The 20,182-nt window shown below is 42.3% G+C and overlaps 2 protein-coding genes across 2 annotated transcripts in view; one reads left to right on the top strand and one right to left on the bottom strand.

Moving 5' to 3' along the window:
* Nucleotides 1-166: 166 nt before the first annotated feature.
* Nucleotides 167-7,735, bottom strand: cdc25d (cell division cycle 25 homolog d). Its single transcript, XM_063223660.1, has 11 exons — nucleotides 7,459-7,735; nucleotides 5,439-5,548; nucleotides 4,253-4,289; nucleotides 4,127-4,157; nucleotides 3,594-3,737; nucleotides 3,198-3,299; nucleotides 2,947-3,006; nucleotides 2,754-2,852; nucleotides 2,171-2,448; nucleotides 1,052-1,169; nucleotides 167-466 (listed from the first exon to the last, which is right to left on the bottom strand). Exons 1-11 carry the CDS (start codon nucleotides 7,587-7,589, stop codon nucleotides 320-322), a joined length of 1,257 nt encoding a protein of 418 aa, XP_063079730.1. The 5' UTR covers nucleotides 7,590-7,735; the 3' UTR covers nucleotides 167-319.
* Nucleotides 7,736-8,307: 572 nt separating this feature from the next.
* The window catches only part of pi4k2a (phosphatidylinositol 4-kinase type 2 alpha), a 24,285-nt gene continuing 12,410 nt past the window's right edge, over nucleotides 8,308-20,182 (top strand). The window contains exons 1-3 of the mRNA XM_063202493.1: nucleotides 8,308-8,802; nucleotides 12,218-12,418; nucleotides 15,789-15,920. Coding sequence (XP_063058563.1) covers nucleotides 8,464-8,802; nucleotides 12,218-12,418; nucleotides 15,789-15,920 — 672 coding nt within the window. The 5' untranslated portion in view covers nucleotides 8,308-8,463. The remainder of the gene's footprint in view (nucleotides 8,803-12,217; nucleotides 12,419-15,788; nucleotides 15,921-20,182) is intronic.

Here is a 20,182-nt window from a genome sequence, read left to right as displayed (position 1 = left end):
CTTCCATGACAAGAGGCATTAGCATCATATGGCCTAATTCATTCACCCAAACATTTTAGACATATTTCAACACTAGACACAATTCAACATTTACATATTTACTCCACCAGTAAAAATAAAATACACAAATTATTTTTTACTCACAAATTCCATCCTTTATTTTTCTTTTTTTTTTCATAACTGTTCAGGAAATGCCTGTGAGAAGATTCTCATTAATCCAGGCCATTTCACAGAAGGCCTAGTGTAAAAAAAAATACAGAGTTTTGTCACCAGCATAAACAGATAGGCCTATATAAAATACTAATCAGTCATAATTGTATTAGCTGTCGCAGGTCCTTTGGTGGTGGTGTGTCAAGGAGAGCAGCCGCTGCCGTCTGGCTATCCTCCTCCTCTGCCGGAATCCCTTAAGTTGCTCCCTGAAAGCCAGGTGGTGCATTGGCACATAGCCCCGCGGCTCACACAGCTCCTAGTGTTGACAAAATAACAGTCATTGAGTGTCACTCACTGCTGCTGTCTATGTGATGCACAAAACAAATCTATGTCTGGTAGGCCTATAGTGAATGGACCTGTAGTGTGTCATATTAGCAGTAAAGCTGGACATTGCAAGGCAAGCACTAGTGTTACTAATAATGAAATTAGCAGTGCCCCTGGCTGGCTAGACAAAATCAAACCTAAGCTTGGATGTCGTTACACTGTAGAAAGCTGTGCTCAGAGTTTATAGACATGCCAGGAAAATGGCCACCATTTCCAAATAATGTACTATACCCAACACTTACGCTGGGTGTTCAGGGCTCTCAAGCGAATTTACAATCTACATTTGATTTTGGAAACATTACTTTCGATAAAGTAGCGGAATTAATGTTGCTTTAATGACTGTAAGAACTCTGGCCTTTCAGTGGCTTGAAAATCCAAAGCCGTTGGTAGGTCCTATGTTTGCCTGAGGACTTTCTATAGTTGCTTGCTGGCTGCTGTGACAAGGATCCATGGTGTGAAATTGCTCTAATGACAGACAAAGGAGGTGACCAACGTCACATTTGTCACACTTGCTTACCGGAAAACATGAGAAGAAGCGTTTGTATCCTCCATGTAAGAGGTAGACCTCAGGGTGATACAGGCAGGGATATAGACTAGAGTGCAAGTTACGGTCCAGACTTCTCAGGTGCTTGCATCTAAGGATTTGCATATAAGGCAGAAAAAAACAGACATGTCATGTCATGGTCACCATTTTTTTTTTACACATAATCACAGCATGCTTCATAGATTTTTGTTTTTTTTATTATAAAAGCACAGACAGGGTGGTATGTTAACTTCATTGTGTGTGCTTACGCACACTTCAGTAGAGTTGTATGCACGATGTACATGTGCATGACGTACATGCATGCACATATCACACATATTTTTAAGTGAGGCATACACAAGGGATGGTGTAAAATAATATGTGTATTAAAGCTGAAATTATTACAGAAACCCCCACAGGAACCCATGAATGCAATTGAAGAGTTTATTTGCAAAACGGTGTATCTCCATTTTGTAGAATGTTGGGAAATCTAATTTTTTTTATTGGGCATTCCATTGCATTGCATTGCAAAATGCATTTTACATAGGTTGAAAAAGTATGTTCTCAAAATATTTGAATGGCAAGAATTCACACATAGCTAGGCCTACTGTATGTTATAGCAGTGGTTCCCAACCTATGGGTCGGGACCCAACCTATGGGTCGCCAAAGATCCACAGGGGGTCGCGAAGCCTTCTTGATTTTAAGGGGTTTCATTTTAAATACCAATAGCCCATGTTGAATAAATGACAAAGCATTAGCCTATTTAACTAATAAATGCATAGACGCAACAAAATGTGCTACATTAAACATTTATTCTATATTTGACCGAAGATGAATTGAGGAATAAAATAACTAAAATGAGTTTTCGCAGGAAACAGAGGGTGTCATGTGATTCCCTCTCGTGCGGGCGCTCGCGCAGTTGGGTCACCAAAGCTTGCAATAGTAAAAACATGGGTCCCTGAAAAAAAAGGTTGGGAACCACTGTGTTATAGGACCTCTGAACAGTCATTTTCAATAACAAAATGCAAAAGTGAAAAATGGTGGATACACCGTTTTGCAAATAAACTCTTCAATTGTAGAAATCGGAAGGAATAAAGGCGATGATGCACTCACAGCCTTGGTCCTCTCTCGGTAGACATCTCACAGTGAAAGACCACCAGCTTCCTCGGTGACCATGTTGACATAGGCTCTGGTGGTGGTGCTGGTGGTGGTGGTGTATCTGAAGATCTGCAGGCGTGTGTACTACCAGATTGTGGAGAAGAACGAGGATGATGTGCCAGGAGAGTGCCCGATGGCTGAGACTGTAGCCCGGGTGAGGGTGAGGTCGGCTGGGTCAGACCGTGGAGAAAGGCCTGCTGGAGCTGGGCCTCCGTGTGGAGGTTCACCGCCCCCTAGTGGAGAGGAGCAACCGATGTTATGATTAGATAGAACTGTGACATGCTTGAAGATAGATGAAGTAATAACAAAATAATGTGTGAGGTTATTGTGCTCTTTTGAAAGGGCATTTCTTGTTCTGATTGAGATTGATACTGGCACCGAGCCTTTATAAATACAATTCAGGAAAAACATTTTGAGACAATTTGCTAATGTAACAGTTACAGTAATAATTTACACCAGAAAATAAATGGCTTTAAAATGGCTATCTCTGTGCCTTTTGTTTCTGGGTACATACTTATTTATTAAATTAATATTTTACCTCAATATGACCTCCTGAATATTCATAAGGGTATCGGCAGTCGATAATAACAAAGTCTTCCACTGTCGACATGAAATCTCCTTTCAATAAAGCAGCTACCTGTTGGACAGAAAACATGTACAGTAAGAATGTGTAAACCATGCACTGCAATTAATGGATTAAATTTATTTATTATCTATTATCTATCAATTACTGTATTTGCTGAGATGCAAGGAAGATCTTGATCCACTCGGTCGATTGGAAGGACATGCTCCTAAGAGAAAATTATTATTTACTCAGTTATTGTCAGCAATTTTAGTTTTTTTTTAACTTAATAACATTAAGTTAATAACAAATAACCAATACAAATAAGCTCAACAGAAAATATCCATCACAGTAATTAATAATTAATAATATTAATATTGGTCATTGGACCCTAAAGAATGCAGCTGTGGTCTGGCCCACCTTGCTGAAGTCTCCAATTAGTTGATATTCTGCCAACGAGTCTGGAATCTGCAACAGTTCTGGGTAGTTTTTGGATCTCATTCTGCACAGGCACAGCAATGCCTATTGGATGAACATAGCCGGAATATCAAGGACTGTATGAAAGTCAACTTTTTAAACCACTTTCATGGGCTAAAGCAAACGTGGATCCGACACGTCACGCAAAACTATGAAATCCATGGCCAGACCGAAGAAAAGGGGAGTGTTCACTGCAAGACATGTTATTGTCATTTCCCTGTATGCACTAAAGGAAAACAAAGTAAGCAGTAAACACAGTCTCTGGATACACACACAGACTTGGTCCATCCTCTTTCAGTTTCAGCTGTCCGAATTGGAAGACATTGTGGCGAATCTTACCTTGTCATCCTGTGCTGTCTCTTCATTTCCTTGAGTGAGGCTGTCCTCTAGTGGTGATGTATGGAACTGCTCTTTGGCTGTCATACAGGCTTCATCATCCCCTGTCTCTGGGAACCTTGAGGTCAACTTCACACGCACACACCTCTATTTGGATCGCATAAATGGCAGATAATGAATATACATTGAAATTAATAATGACCTCCACCCCACATCTGGGCTTTGTATGCCCATGGTATAGGACGGTTCTAATCCGGCCTGAGTCATATCCCAATCCTACCCCATCTCTCTCCCCCACCAAATTCTTGTCTCCCATCTTTGACTGCCCTGTCCAAATAAAGACTAAAATTGAAAAATGAAAAATGAATAGTGACATGTGTTTTAAATCATCCACCCAAATACAGCTATAAAATACCACAATTAGTAAGGCACAGTCTGGTGAATGTATTAAAACATTCAGTAACAAGCCTACCGGTAAGTTAAGTTCCAAACTATTATTAGTAGCCTATTAAAGCAGCAAAATATTCAGTACTTACCAGTTTTTTGTCTGAATATTCATGTGATAACCTATCAGAAACAAAGTAGCATATACCTATACTGTAAGATTTTGTTATGAATTTAAAATCCTCTCTGATGTTTTCTCTGCATGGCTTTGCTCTTACCTCTCTCTGGTACCTGCCATTGCTGTGGAATTCTTCACTGCAAGTAAAAGAGACTTTTAGAGACCGGGATTGCAACTCAAATATTAACACATTTTGAAGGTTCGTATGTCAAAGAATAAAATGTGCTTTGTGTTCACAGTACCTTTCTAAGCAACATTTCATCTCAGGTGCAAAAATAAGTCTTGGCTACAAGAACATTAACAATGGATAGAGCCAATGTCCACCTGCACACTTTCAATGAGCAGATATACAATCTAATTTTTTGTACTTCGCATAAATGCACAACATCACTGATGGTACACCCTTCATTGGACTCACCACTGTAAAACTGAAAGTGGTTTCATGATGCATGCCAAGACAGTTTACTAGTTCAGGTTGGGGCATTCGTCTTCCTGTTATATAGGCCCTACAGTATACAGTATGTTGTGCAAACTCTGTTGCAAGTCTCACTTGTATGACCGAGAAGAGAGATTTTCACAGCGCTCAATAACAGTGATGTAATCTGTTTTGCTGATGTGAACATGCACTGACACAAGACACGGCCTAGACACGGCCTATACCAGGGGTGGGGAACCTTTTTCATTCGAGGGGCCACTTCAAATTTCTCCCAAGGACCTAAAAATTCCTCAGAGTGCCATACTATGAACACAAACCAGGATTCCCCCCTGCACTTTAGGCCTTGAAAGCAGCCACCTTTAAAACTGACCCCACCTTCTCTAGGTCCCCTGAATATAACTTAATTGCATTGCAAATGTAATTTCTAAGATTCCTATACAAAATATGTCAATTTGAATGTTATGCAGCTTCACATGAAATATGTCGGGGGCTCGAGGCATAGGTTCCCCACCTCTGGCCTATAGGCCTACTGTCTCAGTCTTACAAACAACATCCATCTGAAAGACTTTCTACACAGAATTTGCTTTTGTTACTCTGAGACATCCCAGGCAAAACAGTAGGCTATGTAAAATGTTATGTAAAAGATGAATTAAAATTAAAATACAGAACAAACGCAATGTAATCCTAGAATTATTATGTTACTGAATGATTCAACATTAAAAGCTGAAAATGTGTTTTTCTTATTGCATTTTATCATGCATAGATAGGTTCCCATGTTGTATTGAGCTGGTTGCTGTGTAGTGTCACGTGTGGAGTGGAGTGGGTATTTAATCCTTAGACATGCCCAAACCTGTTGGCGTGCCTAGCTGACGGGCTCTGTTGTGGAGGAGGTGGGGGGCACCTGCTGTAGGGGATGGGTGCATCTCTGGCGTCTGCTGAAGATGGCTCCATGGTATACTCCTGGAGAAGACAAATACGGTGAAGGAAAACAAAAAAAGGAAGAAGATCCGTCGTGTCCGCACACTGTTGCTGCTCCCAGTTTGTTTACTAACACAACGTTTCGACCTACACCTGACGAAGACCAGACTGGTCGAAACGTTATGTTAAATAACCTGTGAGCAGCAACAGTGTGCGGACCTTCTTCCTTTTTTGTTTCATCGTGTTTAAGACCGGCACCTGTTTTATCTGGATTGTGCGCGCACTCCAAAATGCCACAAATACGGTGAAGGCCTTAGAGCAGTCGTGGCCTCATGTCTGAAATGCCTTTGAACAAGGCATCTTACCCTGAACTGTAGCCATTGTCCTGTGCACAGGCAACTGTAAGTCACACAGGAGATAAGTGTATCGTCTCAGTTTACCGCAAAATTAAAAAAAGGTCTCAGGTTATCTGCTAAATTTGCGCACACCCTCAACTTTGTTCAGCCCCTTGGAGCAGAACCTCTGTTATAACCTAATTGTCACTAAAATTGTAATGACAAAGTCTTAATCCATCAGTTAAGGCAGTCAGTAAGGTTGTTTCAATGATGTTATGATGTAAGAGAAGAGAATGGATGAGTGCATCTGTGGGGTAGTGTGAAAATATTCAGGTGCTCATCGGTTTCCAAAGTTGCAAACTTGTAGAGAGAGAGGGTCCGAGGCACTCTGAAGTCAATATTAAAAGTCCTTTATTTAATACATGGACACCATAAAGCCGACGCGTTTCGGTCGCGTACCGACCTTCTTCAGGGCTAATTAAAAAGTTAAGCAAACAGGTGAGTCCTTAATAATCTCAAGACAGGTGACCACATCACGTGACAAGAGCCTGTCGCTACACTATTAGACACATAACATAATTATGTGTCTAATAGTGTAGCGACAGGCTCTTGTAGCAATGAGTGCATGGGCCCGCCGGCGGGTGCATCTGCACAAAGAGGCTACAACAGACTCCTAGACGCTTAGTACTCATTGAAGGCCCATGACTGACACACAGCTGGTATTGTCATATATGCCAGCAACACACATGCACGTGCACACACACACACACACACACACACACACACACACACACACACACACACACACACACACACACACACACACACACACACACACACATTCTCTCTCTCTCATTCTCTCTCTTCTCTGTCTCTCTCTTTCTCTCTCTCACACACACACACACACACACACACACACACACACACACACACACTAGTCTTAAAGGAGTATGCCACTATTTTGGGGCTTAATACAGTTAAAATCGTTGGCCAGGGTTTATAAAGGTGGTAAAGTGTGTTATTTTTCATGTAAGCCGTTGTCTTGCTTTAAGACAAGTTAAAAGGGGGAGCATGTCGCATGCTACACGGATCCATTGACTTTCACTAGCTTAGCGACATATTCCCTCTTTTAACTTGTCTTAAAGCAAGACAACGCTTAACATGAAAATGAAGACACTTTACCACCTTTATAAACCCCAGCCAACGATTTTAACTGTATTAAGCCCCAAAATAGTGGCATACCCCTTTAAGTGGTGACTCCACACTGGTACAATCAAAAGCACTTCACATCTCAATCTTAACAACAACGACAGCTGATATGTCTGCATGCATGCACTGTTGGCTTTTTATTTCTTTGTTTTATGTTCCATGTATTTACAGAGGTATTACCAAGCAATGCCAAAGGGCCTATATACTCTATTGGCACCCATATCATACACAATAATAATAATAAAATATATAGACCCATATGCCTTACTAAAAAAGGTTGCGAATTACTTAACTAAATACTATTACTAACAAACTATAGGCTATAATAGAAATATCTTGAAACACATTTCCCCAAATAGAGAACATTTCCCCCAAATAGAAAAACAAATTCTGCCTATGCAAACTCACTTATCTCTGCAGTGGAGACTGTAAAACAGAGCTGAGAGATCAGACACAGGTGAAGGGTATCCGGTCGGTGTTATGTGCGGCTGCGGAGACAAGTCATCATCCCAAGGCCGTTTATGTGGAGTCATGTCCATACTTCTTCCTCAAACAGAGATGTTTTGATGTCCCTGCCTGCACTCACCCTGGCGTGATGTTAACAACGTTAAACTCTGTGACTATCCATTCAAGTGACTCCCCTTGTGAGGGTCATGATGACAGCACGTCTGTGGAAACCACAGCTGTTGCTACAACACATGCACACAACCAATCAACTTCCCTAAAACCGACCCGCCACTAGGATGGTTGTAGCCGCGCTGTCACTCCAAAGCCCCAGGGGTGCGCATTCTGCGCTCTGCGTTCGTTGTAGGCCTAGGCTAGCTACAGAAACAAAATGACATTGTAGGCCTACTGTTCTGTGGTGTGGGTTAATTATTTAACTTTCAAAATTAAGTGGCACTGTATTTCGAATACGTGTCCGTTTAGTTTGTTTTGTAAGTAGCCTATCTTCCCATAACCCTGCAACGGTTTGTGCCAACACTAGACCAGGAAAATAACTTTCTGTAATGCATGTTTGCTTTCACCAAACATCATATTACACACGTGTAAAAAAATATCCTAGACTCTGGACAACTTGGAGCAGGGCAGACAACAGAGATTGTAAATATTGCCCACACAGTCCCTTTCCACATCACCACTGTGTGTATGTTGTGCGGTATCACGTGTACGCGGTAGGCGTTGCGAGAACCAGCCAGTCGAATCCAGAATTCATTCAGCGAACAATGCTGATTGGTTTAATCAGCGGGCAATCACTACAAATTTCCGGAAGCTGACTGTCAGGTGACTTGTTTGTTGAAGATCTGCTCTGACTACACACATAAAGCAACATCATTGTGTCTCTAAAGAAATCCCTGTTCTGCTTTCCCCTTTCCCCTTTCTGCCTACCTTTCCGTTATCTTTCCCAGTCCCGGAATGGATGAAACGAGCCCGCTGGTGTCCCCTCTGCGGGACTCGACTGATTTCAGCTACTGCCCCACGGAGCCTACCAGTCCCCGAGGCGGATTTGGAGGAACACCGGGTTCTGTCGTACGCATTCCGGCTGGGAGTCCTGGAAGGAGTCGTGAACGTCAGCCACTGTTGGACCGGGACCGAGGAGCATCCCCGCGGGATCCACACCGAAATGAATTTCCAGAAGATCCGGAGTTCAGGGAGATAATTCGCAAAGCCGAGCGAGCAATCGATGAGGGAATTTATCCAGAGAGAATCTACCAAGGATCCAGTGGTAGTTACTTCGTAAAGGACTCTCATGGGGTAAGGCGTTTTCGCTAAATAAACACTTCTATTGATTTTAAACACAACCTCATCGTGTTACCCATTTGTTAATTTATGTCTGGTGCGTATGACATGATGTCATGCTTTGTTAGAGCTTTGGGTCAAACTTATCTTGAGTGTTCTAGCTCCAAGCTAAGCTAATGATGCTACCTGGTTAGTGATGAGGAAGTGTGTGGCGCTAACCCAAGTCACACGAGCATAGTTTTGCGCTAGTCATGCCATCTCTAACATCTTGGCCATTTAAAATGTTCCAGTAAACTTACAACAGCAACCCACACCTATTAAATGACATCGCCTGGTTGCAGTTGTAAAAAGACAGCAAGGGTCATTATAGCTGTGTCATTGCTGAGGAGTGTTCAGCATAAACATCACACCTCGAATTTCATTTCACTGGTCTGAACTAAAATGTTCTGATTTCTTTGTAGGTCTAATAGACCTCGCTCTGTTAACTTTTATTCTTAGTTTCCACTCCGTACAAAACATGCATGTTGCATGCATGCTGTTACTCCCCCTATCTACTTAATTTCCCTCTTCAGTTTAACAGGTTAACAATGGACCTCTGTCGGGTCTTTTCCCCTCCTCCCTCAGGTCATGGTGGTTTGGTTATCATATTGTAGGACACTGGACCAGTATAGCTCCATTTTTTTTTCTGCTCAGATCGCACAAGTCATCCATACACGTTATATCTGCTATGGTTTTTAGCTAAAAGCACACACCTCGCCTCGTTCACACTTATCCTAGTTCCCCATACTTGCAAAAAAGGCAGTAGCCACAGGCCCTAACTGCATTGCTGTTGAAGAAAATGAGTTATGCATTTAAAGTCTAATTATATAATTGAGCTGCAAAGAATGTGGTGACATAAAGTAGCAGAATAGCCCAGACAGCAACTAGATCCGGGCCTCATACCAATAACCTACCCACAACTACTGGACACCAGGGTCATTTAAATAAAAATAATAATCTCAGTTTGGTTCTCTGCAAAGTTACTCCCTTTTAGAGTGCAGTCCACTCCCCATTCATAATACTATTGAAACCAGAAGAAAAAAAGGTGACCAAATAGCCTTAAATCCAGATAAGGGTAGGTAGTTTGAAGAGAGACTTGGCGCGTATTACTGCGTTGCACATCACTACTACATTCCACGAGGGATGCAGGAACGTTGAGTAGCGAGTGTGGCGGGGGTCATGTGGCAGCTCACAGGCCTCTAATGGTCGTTTAAGAAGGGGGATCAACTCTGAAATTAGGCCAAAGACACATGGATCACCACCAGTGGGAACTGGACGTTTGAGTTACTGTGTAGAATACCTTCAGACCACCAATCTCCCTCCGTGTTAATTTTGAAGGCTCATCTCTTGTGCTTTCATGTTGCTGGTCTGTTTGCAACACTATCGCTCAACAGCCTGAATTTTACGTTTGGCCACATGATTTACCTACATCAACGTAGCTTTGAATATGGGTGTCACTCATTGATTGGTATACCTGGCTTTTAGTTTCCTGCTGAATTATAGTGGCAGGGTTAGGTGTTGCCTTTTTCTCCACAGCAGCCAAGAGATGGCATTGCCAAATACAGTTTTATTAGTTGTGAATAATTATGAAACAATGCAGTAAGGCAGGTTTGCCCATGGACAAAAAAGTCCTTCTGTTTTGCCTTTGTGTAGAAACGCCATAGCAGCATAGCATACCGATACACACAAAAACAACAACAGCAGCAACAACATAAACATTGAGACAACACTGTAAACATTGTGGAATGATGCCACATGCTGCACTATAGTGTTTACGTTTAGAATATTTCTCTGCAGCTCCTTGTATTTGGCCTAGTGCCCCCCTGCTCACTCAATGTTTACTTTTTGTATTTGCACGTTGTGTATCGGCTTTCCAGGTCTGTATAAGGAACACTGTTTCAGTTCTTCGCACATGGCTCTTGCATTGGACTACATAGTGTGTTTTTATACTCTGCAAGGGTACCTGTAACACTTAACTCTGAACATATGACAACATTTGAAAAAAAAACTTGAACTTGAACTTAAACTTGACTTCTGACTCACTGGGCTTCTAACTATTCTGGATTTTCTTAACTTCTATCTACACACGACTCTAGGAGTTTTGAAATGTCAGTTAGTTTATCCTCCCTACTCCATGTCCTTCACAATCTGGTGTGTCATGGGAGAACATTAAAGTCCAAGCAAAAACAGGAAGTTCAACAGCAATTTACTTGACAAAATCAATTTCCCCACATCTGAACTGTTTAGGTAAACTTCCTTATTTTCACCTTGACTTAGTTTTGACCCAACAGAAGATCATGGTTTGATCTCTTGCCTCCTGACTACACCTGATTCCTGAAATCCTTGATCTTTTTTCCTTTGCAGAACATCACACCCGGAGTAGAGCAGACTGTAAGCTTAATGGATGCCAACGACAGTAGCAGAGTTCAGAGTGGCCCGTCATTAAACCTCATATCAGTGTCTGTTTCTTTGTAACGATCTTGACTTGCTGACCTTTGACTCCTTGCAGGAGGCCATACCAGCTGGAAAATAGATGCCATTTCCCAATGTCAAGTGTTCTAGCCTTGGTAGTGTGTGAAACGCCCAGTTATTGGAAACTCTTTGGTGAACTTTGCAGAGTATCCAATCACTAGGTGTTTCACGCACTACCAAGGCTCATACACTTGACATTGGGAAATGGTCAGGATTTGACCAGTGGGTTCTTTCCATTCCATTCTTTCCATCCTAACTCCCGTCCTCCCTTGTGCTTGTGGGCATGTGACGATGTCGCAAGACGTCATTGACAACTGACAATTGTCAATTGACAATTCCATATCTCGCAAAACCGCAATTCAAAGTTCAAAAATTCAAATTTTCTCATTAGCAATCAGGACGTTAAATGAGGAAAATTACAAGCATTGTAAGTTGAACATATGCCAGAATTGGATCAAAGTAGTGTCTTGATTTGTTATCAGACTAGCTTTACTCCTAACTGACTTGTTGAGCCCTTGTTTGACCTTTTTTCCAGGTCATCCGCATGTTCAAGCCCAAGACCAAGGAAACCCCTCATCAGTGTCTGTTTCTTTGTAACTCACTTGACTTGTTGACCCCTTATTTGACCCCTTTTGCAGAAGATCATCGTTGTGTTCAAGTGCAAGAACGAGGAGCTCTCATATGACACTATTGCTTCTTTTCCACTGGAGGTTTTCTGATAGGCCTACTCGACAAAGTGTGACTTGGCCATCAGTTTTTGCTTTTCGAACAGGCATGACACAGCTCATTCGAATAGCAAAAAGTGGACGCCGAGTCGCGATGTGTCAAGCTGTTGGCCTACCAGAAAACCAGCAGTGGAAAAGAGGCAGTAGTGTCATTTTTTTCCTAACTCGCTTATGACTTGTTGACCCCTCTGCAGAAGATCATCGGCGTGTTCAAGCCCAAGAACGAGGAGCCGTACGGGCAGCTGAACCCCAAGTGGACCAAGTGGCTGCAGAAGCTGTGCTGCCCCTGCTGCTTCGGCCGCGACTGCCTGGTGCTCAACCAGGGGTACCTCTCGGAGGCCGGCGCCAGCCTGGTCGACCAGAAGCTGGAGCTCAACATCGTGCCTCGGACCAAAGTACGTACCACCAGCAGAGCAGAGCAGAGGGGTATACTAAGAAGCTGGTTCAGGAGTAAACCAGGTTAAGTTAAGAGGTAAATTATCTAATAGAAGAGCCTGGAGTCCTCCTACTCCTGATCCATATTCTTAGTATAGGCCCCTGAGCTGCCATTTCAATGCAGGGTTTAGCCCAGCCTTTCACAATAAACATCTCATACATTCATTGACGAGGTCTCTTGGTAAAGATAAATAGCTATCCAGCAACAGAGCGGAGCAGGGCAGTCATTGGTGTATTTTTTTGCCAGACTCTGCTGACCACAGATGTCGCTCAACATCGTGCCTCGGATCAAAGTACGTACCACCAGCAGCAGGTTGTGTTGGTCACAATCAGGGCTCTAAATTAACTTTTTTCATCACCAGCCAAAATGGCTAATATATGTAAACACACTCACTAATGGGTTAAAGTGGCTAGTAAGTTGGTATTTTCTACCAGCCAAATCGATTTGAAGCTGGAGCTCAACATCGTGCGTCGGACCAAAGGACGTACCACCAGCACCAGCAGATTGTGTTGGTCACAATCACTCCAAAGAGTGACCTGAAACTAGACCTGAAACCTGAAATGGTTTCAAAATGATTTTCTGTTCTCAATATCGTGCCTCGGACCAAAGTACGTACCAGCGGCAGAGCTGAGTAGCGCTGTCATTTCAATGCAGGGTTTACCCCAGCCACAATAAACATCTCGTACATTGACTTGGTCCCTTGGTAAAGATAAAGAAATATCCAGCAACAGAGCAGGGCAGTCATTGTGTATTTTTGCCAGACTCTGGTGGCCACAGATGTTGCTAAGTTTGTCTTGGTTACAATCACTCCAAAGAGTGACCTGAAAGTAGATCTGAAACCTGAAATGGTTTCAAAATGATTTTCTGGTCCAAGAGCTGAACATAATGAAAGCCGAAAGTGAAAGCCCACCTAGGAAACTCCAATTCCCATTGTCATTGTGACACGGCACTCCACAGCACACAAGTGTTCACTGCACACAACGAAATTGCATTTTATGCCTCCCCACTAGATTTTAAGTTGAAAGTTGGGCACTGTTCACATTAGCAGCTTTTGTTTAGATGATAATGTCTTGCATTGCATAAGAGACTTTATATGGAACTTTTTTAGTATTAGAGCAAAAGACAAGGTGATGATCATTAATTATTTTGTGGGCAAAGTCAGACCTCAAAATGTTGTCAAGGTGGAGCCATTTTTAAACGTGGTGAGTCATCATGTTTAAAAACATAAAAAAATACCCTTATATAATTATGCACAGTATATTTTGGAGTTGGGACTGCATTTGAACTTCTGCCCAAGTACATAGTGCACTGATGCAGAAGGGCATCTTCATTGAGGCTGACAAAATCCTGAATGTTTATGTGTGTTATCACAAATCAAGGTAATTGAAAGAAATGGCTTTTCGTGAGGAGTGAAAATAGGTGCTTTGATATAGTTTATTCGGTTCTGGCAGAGGTATTCCCCAGATGCACAGGGTAGCAGGGGCTGCTATGCCAAAAAAAGTCTCCCAACACACAAATTGAATTAGGAAGCTGGCGGGCAACCTTGTTTGTCTGCAATGTTCTTTTGATCTAATAAACAGCGTTGTGTGTGCACTTTTTGTTGTTTGAGTAATGCTTCTGCTCTGAATGTAGAAGTAGTGGAGCAAAGATAGGACTTGTCAGGAGACTCATCAGACAGTTCATTACAACATGTTACAAATGATGCATTTAAAATGTGTATGAACTAGGGCTGCACGATTATGGAAAAAATCATTATCACAATTATTTTGGTCAAAATCATAATCACGATTATTAATCACGATTATTGATTTTTGCAGATTTTTTTTGAAAATTATAACAAGATGAAATATAACCAAGAATGAATTACATACAGGATGAGCAAAATAAAATGAATTGTAATAATTATGTAAAGGCAATAGCATGAAACTTAAGTGGACAGATTTCTGGCCAGAAACACCAGCCTGTCAGTATGTTCTGGCTTCAAGGACGCTCTCAAAAGTAGGTCACTATTGCCACGATTAAATCACGATTAAAATCATGAGTTCGATTTCACTATTTTATCACGATTTTGATTATTTTTCGATTAATTTTGCAGCCCTAGTCTGAACTATCAGTTCAAAGCACAAGTTCGTTCGCCCAGTGCACTTTGGAGTCTGGTAGATCCATAGGTGATAAAGTTGCAAACTCTTGATTTGATTAAGTCCTGTAGTTTATAATGTGCCCAGTGACTTTTCTCAGGATTCAAAGCCACATGATCTCATTTAATAAGCTTTTACAAAAGTTCAGGGGTCTTTCTTTGCTTGTACTTTTGCCTGGCTCCCCAGATGGTAGTGTTGGTATAGAAATTTTGTTGTAGGTCCCGTAAATAAGAATCAACAGACTAGGCTAAAGTTTGCCCCAACATCATACTTGTTAGCCAGTGAACGTTATTGGTTGGAAATGCAATTGCCTATTGCTAACCCACCAATTAGATAACCCTGTTAGCAAATGCAGTATGATTTTGGGAAACATATTTTTTGCGAGTTAACAACTTTGTTGGCTGGAATGCAATTCCATTTCCACCCAACCAAGTAGCCAATGTTGTTAGCCAGTATGTTTATAGGAAACGGGCAGCCAGTCAGTTTCTCCTTTATACGAAAACTAACTATACTCATCTGCTCTAAAGTTATGACCTTAAGTGGTGAATCGTAAAGAAGCAGTGTCGCGCTCTTCCATCCAACAATTAATGACGGAGTAATATTTCAACTATTTATTTTGTTCTGCCCACCCCCTGCGGCCCTCTAGGAAGATCTCGCTGCCCCCCTGGGGTCCCCACCCCCCACTTTGAAAACCACGGTGTTGGATCACCACAATCAGGGCTGTAAACGAGACATTTTCAAATACCGAGGACAAATACTGTGTACTGCATACTGTACATTTAGAATGCTTCAAACACTTAAGTCAAACACTTAAGATTGTTTTCATTGATTGATTGTGTTCACTGTCTTGAGGATAAATGGGGGTGGCGTCGGCCTATATAGACTGAATTCATCATTGTTGATCATAGATTGATTTCCATCATAGACAAATTTTACATTTTTGAAAAAAATACAGGACATGACCTCTGTGTCCTCAATGGTAGTTACGGCCATGACCACAATGCTGAGTCTGACTTCTAAAATGGACACCTCTCCCTTCTCTCTCTCTCTCTCTCTCTCTCTCTCTCTCTCTCTCTCTCTCTCTCTCTCTCTCTCTCTCTCTATGTCTCTCTCTCTCTCTCTCTCTCTCTCTCTCTCTCTCTCTCTCTCTCTCTCTCTCTCTCTCTCTCTCTCACACACCCACTCTCTAAGGTTGTCTACTTGGCCAGCGACACCTTCAACTACAGTGCCATAGACCGAGTAAAGTCACGGGGGAAACGGCTGGCCCTGGAGAAAGTCCCCAAAGTGGGACAGCGCTTTCATCGCATCGGCCTCCCACCGAAGGTAAGCTGACGGCCACTCTGGGCTTCTCTTTTTTTACACTCACACTCACACTCACACACACACACACACACTCAGTTTTGTTTTCATTGATGGGTAAATCTGATGGAAACCTTTTCATTGTGCATTGAGAGATTTGTTTGCTGACTAACCAAGCCATGAGGTTTAACCACTGGTTTTATTACACAAGTAATGCAAACAAACAAAATAAAAGTGAAAATGACCGCTTGGAATTAACCAAACAGTTATTCAATGTTTTCCGTTTTTTTAAAAGGGCTAGTTCCTAACCACACTGTAGCGGAGTCGTTAATTGCAGATGTGAAACTCTAGACTTGTGTGTGTAAAAAGCAGAAGTGTCTCTGAACCTGCCATCAGCTACTGACCACACAAGCAGATTAGAGAAATTTGGATGGGCATACAGCCAGATAGCCAAGGAGGAACGGAGACTCCTGATGGTTTCAACATTTAGTTTCTACAACACAGAGGAAAAAGAACTGAAAACAAAACTAAATCTACTGATGCATGGACAAACAATGTTTTTGTTAACAGCACGTTAGTCTGGTCAAGTAGTTATTTGAATTTTGACAATAAAGTCATCTCCACGTAGAGGTTGAGAAGTCACCAAAGTCACCATGCAGAAGCAGAAGTGTGTTTCTTGAAAGCATGGTAGCTAGCTGCATTTAGGTACCTTATTGGATGCAATGCAGTACCCATTGGCAGCAAACTAAGTTGCTAACTGGTTAGCAGCAACTCTTCTGAGAAGTGCAACCCGGCGCCGTGTTGGCCAATACAGTCATCATCTCCATGTAGTTGAGTGGGGTTGAGTGAGAAGTCATGCAGAGGAGTACTTTCAAAGAACAGACAGTCCTGAGGCACTACAAAGGATGATTACTATTTAAAGGCAGTCATGGGAAAGCAATTAGGGCGTCAGACTTGTGTCTCAAAGGTTGCCGGTTCAACTTCCGACCCGCCAGATTGGTGGGGGAAGTACTTAACCAGTGCTCTACCCCATCCTCCTCCGTGACTTGAGGTACCCTGAGCCTGGTACAGTCCCACCACACTGCTCCCTTGGGGCGCCAAATGGGGGGCTGCCCCCTTGGACGGGTGAGGCATAAACGCAATTGAACTGTGTGCAGTGAGCACTATGTGCTGTGGAGTGCTGTGTCACAATGACCAGGGGAATTGGAGTTTCCCAGATGGACTTTATTGGGCCATGACATTATAGCCCAATAAAAATAAGGGCTTTTAAAGTAATGCCGCATTTCTGGAAATGAGCTAATTTTACACTGCCTCCTCAATTAAATAATTGAGTTGTATCTTTGTCCTGTACTTCCAGCTGTTCTCGTGGTCTGGTGATGCTACTTCTAGTTCCGAGCTCGTAATTATTGTTGAATTATGGTTTCGGCTATTTATATTAGCCTGCAGCTGGAAATCGTGCAGCCAGACTCAGAGATCGTCTGGAAGTACAGGAGAAGGATAAAACTCTATGTCCAGAAATGGTGTAATAGAGTGTAGTAGAAAGTGTGCACATCCAGCAAAAAAGCATCAAAAAACTGTCACATGTAGGAGCTAGAAAGGATCTGCACACTGCTTGCAAAAGACTTAATTTATTAGGAGTAAGGTTTCGATCATAGGAATGATCGAAACGTTGATCGAAACGTTGCTCCTAATAAATGAAGTCTTTTGCAAGCAGTGTGCTGATCCTTTCCCTCTCCCACAGAAATGGTGTAATAACCTAGCTAGGCCGCACCCTCCTAGTGACGCAACACCTTCAGCGCTGCTTCTGGTCAGGCCAAGAGCAATACACACATCGTTTCTGAGTTCCCCAAAAAAATCTGGGGACTCCTCCCACTTTGTCGGGGAAGCAAACAACCAGTAGCAAACCAAGGGAGGAGGGTCAACCATGCCGTTTGGGAAATGTTAATTGTTGTGCCCTTGGTCAGACCAAGTCTCGAAGCGATTTGAAAGTTGATGATAATCAGGCTCATCCTCTTGAGTGCCTCAGGAACAAACGTCTTTTCTTTGAAAACCCACTCCCTTCCACAACACCCAAGCAGCATTTGAGTCATAGCAAGGAGTGCCGTTCGCACAGCTGAGGTTAGGGAGTCGTGATGGAGTGCATGGAAGATTTTTTTTTGCTTTATTTTTTAGATTTTTCTTTTTTTTGGTCTTTTAGATTTTATGAGCAACAGGACAGTTTTGAGAGAGAGACAGGGAAAGGTCAGCAAAGAACGAGTGCCCTACCATTCAGCCACGGTAGGGCCGAGCAGAATTAATGGAGTTTGGCTGATTCATATCTGCAGCGAGGTCGTCACATGCTTTACGGCTACACTGTGTGCATTCCAATATGCGGACTTGCGTCCTCCACTTGTGCTTGTGGCCTCGTACCAGGAAGTAATAAGTCATGATGATGACATCACTAACAACCGCATTGTATTTCAATATATCACAAAAGCTCGATTGTAAGGTCATTTTCTCATTTGCAAACTGGACGGTGAATGAATAATAGTCCCCCAAAAATTGTTGTGGCTAGGCTGACAGTATGACACTGAAGAAGGCTCTGTGCAGCCGAAACGTCTGTCATGTCAGTCCCTGCAATGTTAAAATAAAAAGAAAACAACAAGAAAGAAGAAAAATTGAGTGCGATCCATTTCCTACTACTAGATTACTTCAGAGACGCACCAACAAGACGGAAGAGCGCGGTGTGTGGAAGATAACCTTTAGGCTGACAGCGGGGAAACAAGTGGAGGAAGAGAGTCAGCATATTGGAATGCACCCACTGATCATGTTGAAGGGCTTCCCTTGAGCTCCTCCGGGCTTCTCTTTTTTAACTCAACTCAGCCCGCACTTTAGTGGTGATCTTTTTTGTGGTCTCCGGGCTAGAGGAAGAGAGAGGCAACTTACTGCGTGACAACTGGCAATAAATTGTTTTGCTGAGGTGGGCAGTGTAAAACATCTGACAGTTCCGACAAGTGGCTAACTGTACTTGCGCCAGTTCTACATGTTCAATCATCTGCCTTGAAGCACCAACGATGCAGAACTGTCCCTGGGGCAGTGCAATGGCAATAAATGTCGCAATAGTATTTATTTACATAACGCATTATCATCCATAACTGTCATTTAATGTGCTTATGACAAAAGAAAGAGAAGAGAGAAGAAAAAAGATGTTGTTGTAGAAAGTATTATCGATAGTAGAATAACCATTACCAGAAAAATAAAGCTGTTTTTGATTTCTTTTTAAAACATGATGCCATTGGGGCAGTTCTAATTTGGATGGAAAACATAATGACTGGCCTTACGATGAACAGTTTTGCTGAGGTGGTCAGTGTAAAACCTCTGACAGTTCCCACAAGTGGCTAACTGTACTTGAGCCAGTTCTTCATCTGTGAAGCACCAACGATGCAGAGCTGGCCCTGGGGCAGTACAATGGCAATAAGTGTCGCAATAGCAGTAGTATTTACATAACACATTATCATGCATAACTGTCATTCAGTGTGTCATTCATGTTCAATGTGTTCCACAAATGGCTAACTGTACTTCGCCAGTTCTACATGTTCAATCACTTGTGAAGCGCCAAAAGACGCCAAACTGGCCCTGGGGCAGTACAACGGCAATAAATCTATTGGGTAAAACGACATGCATAATGCAAAGCATTCATTATCCCCGTAGCCTCTTACTGCAGAGGAGCCTACTGTTTGCTGAAAACACTCAACTGCATCAGAACATTGCTATGACCCTGCAGAGAGTCGATTTAGACTTGGTCATTACCATTCTGGTGACAATGAGGTTATAACAGAGGCTCTGTACTAAGGGCTTAAGACATGGCCCCTGTTATAAATTAACTGTTACCTGAATGGCAATGACCAGGTCGTAATATACTACTAAAGGCCCTGTGCACTGTCGTTATGGTGTAGTACTATGGTAGTAAAGTTGTTGTTTTTTTCAGTGACTATTATAACGTTCCAGTGGTGGAACAGCGTGTGTTAAGGGGCTACAGTATAGCCAGTGTAGTTATTTGTGTGAACTCATCATACATAATCATATTGAAGTTGAGACCAGTATGCTGAGTAAGTGAGGGAGTACGGGAGGACAAAAAATCAGTTGGCCACGTGGTTTATGTAAACCAAAAAGTGACTTGTGTTAGCTGATTTGAATGCTTGCATTAGAACGCATTAGAAGACTTGCAGTACATTTTTACCCATGAATACAATATGTATATTGTATTGCCCAAACATAATTTGAAGTCAGAGTGGTTATTTATGTGA

The sequence above is a fragment of the Engraulis encrasicolus genome, chromosome 1 (genome assembly GCF_034702125.1).
Source record: "Engraulis encrasicolus isolate BLACKSEA-1 chromosome 1, IST_EnEncr_1.0, whole genome shotgun sequence".
Lineage (NCBI taxonomy): Eukaryota > Metazoa > Chordata > Actinopteri > Clupeiformes > Engraulidae > Engraulis > Engraulis encrasicolus.
The sequence above is the reverse complement of the archived record's forward strand: the minus strand, read 5'-3'. Positions and strand labels throughout refer to the sequence as shown.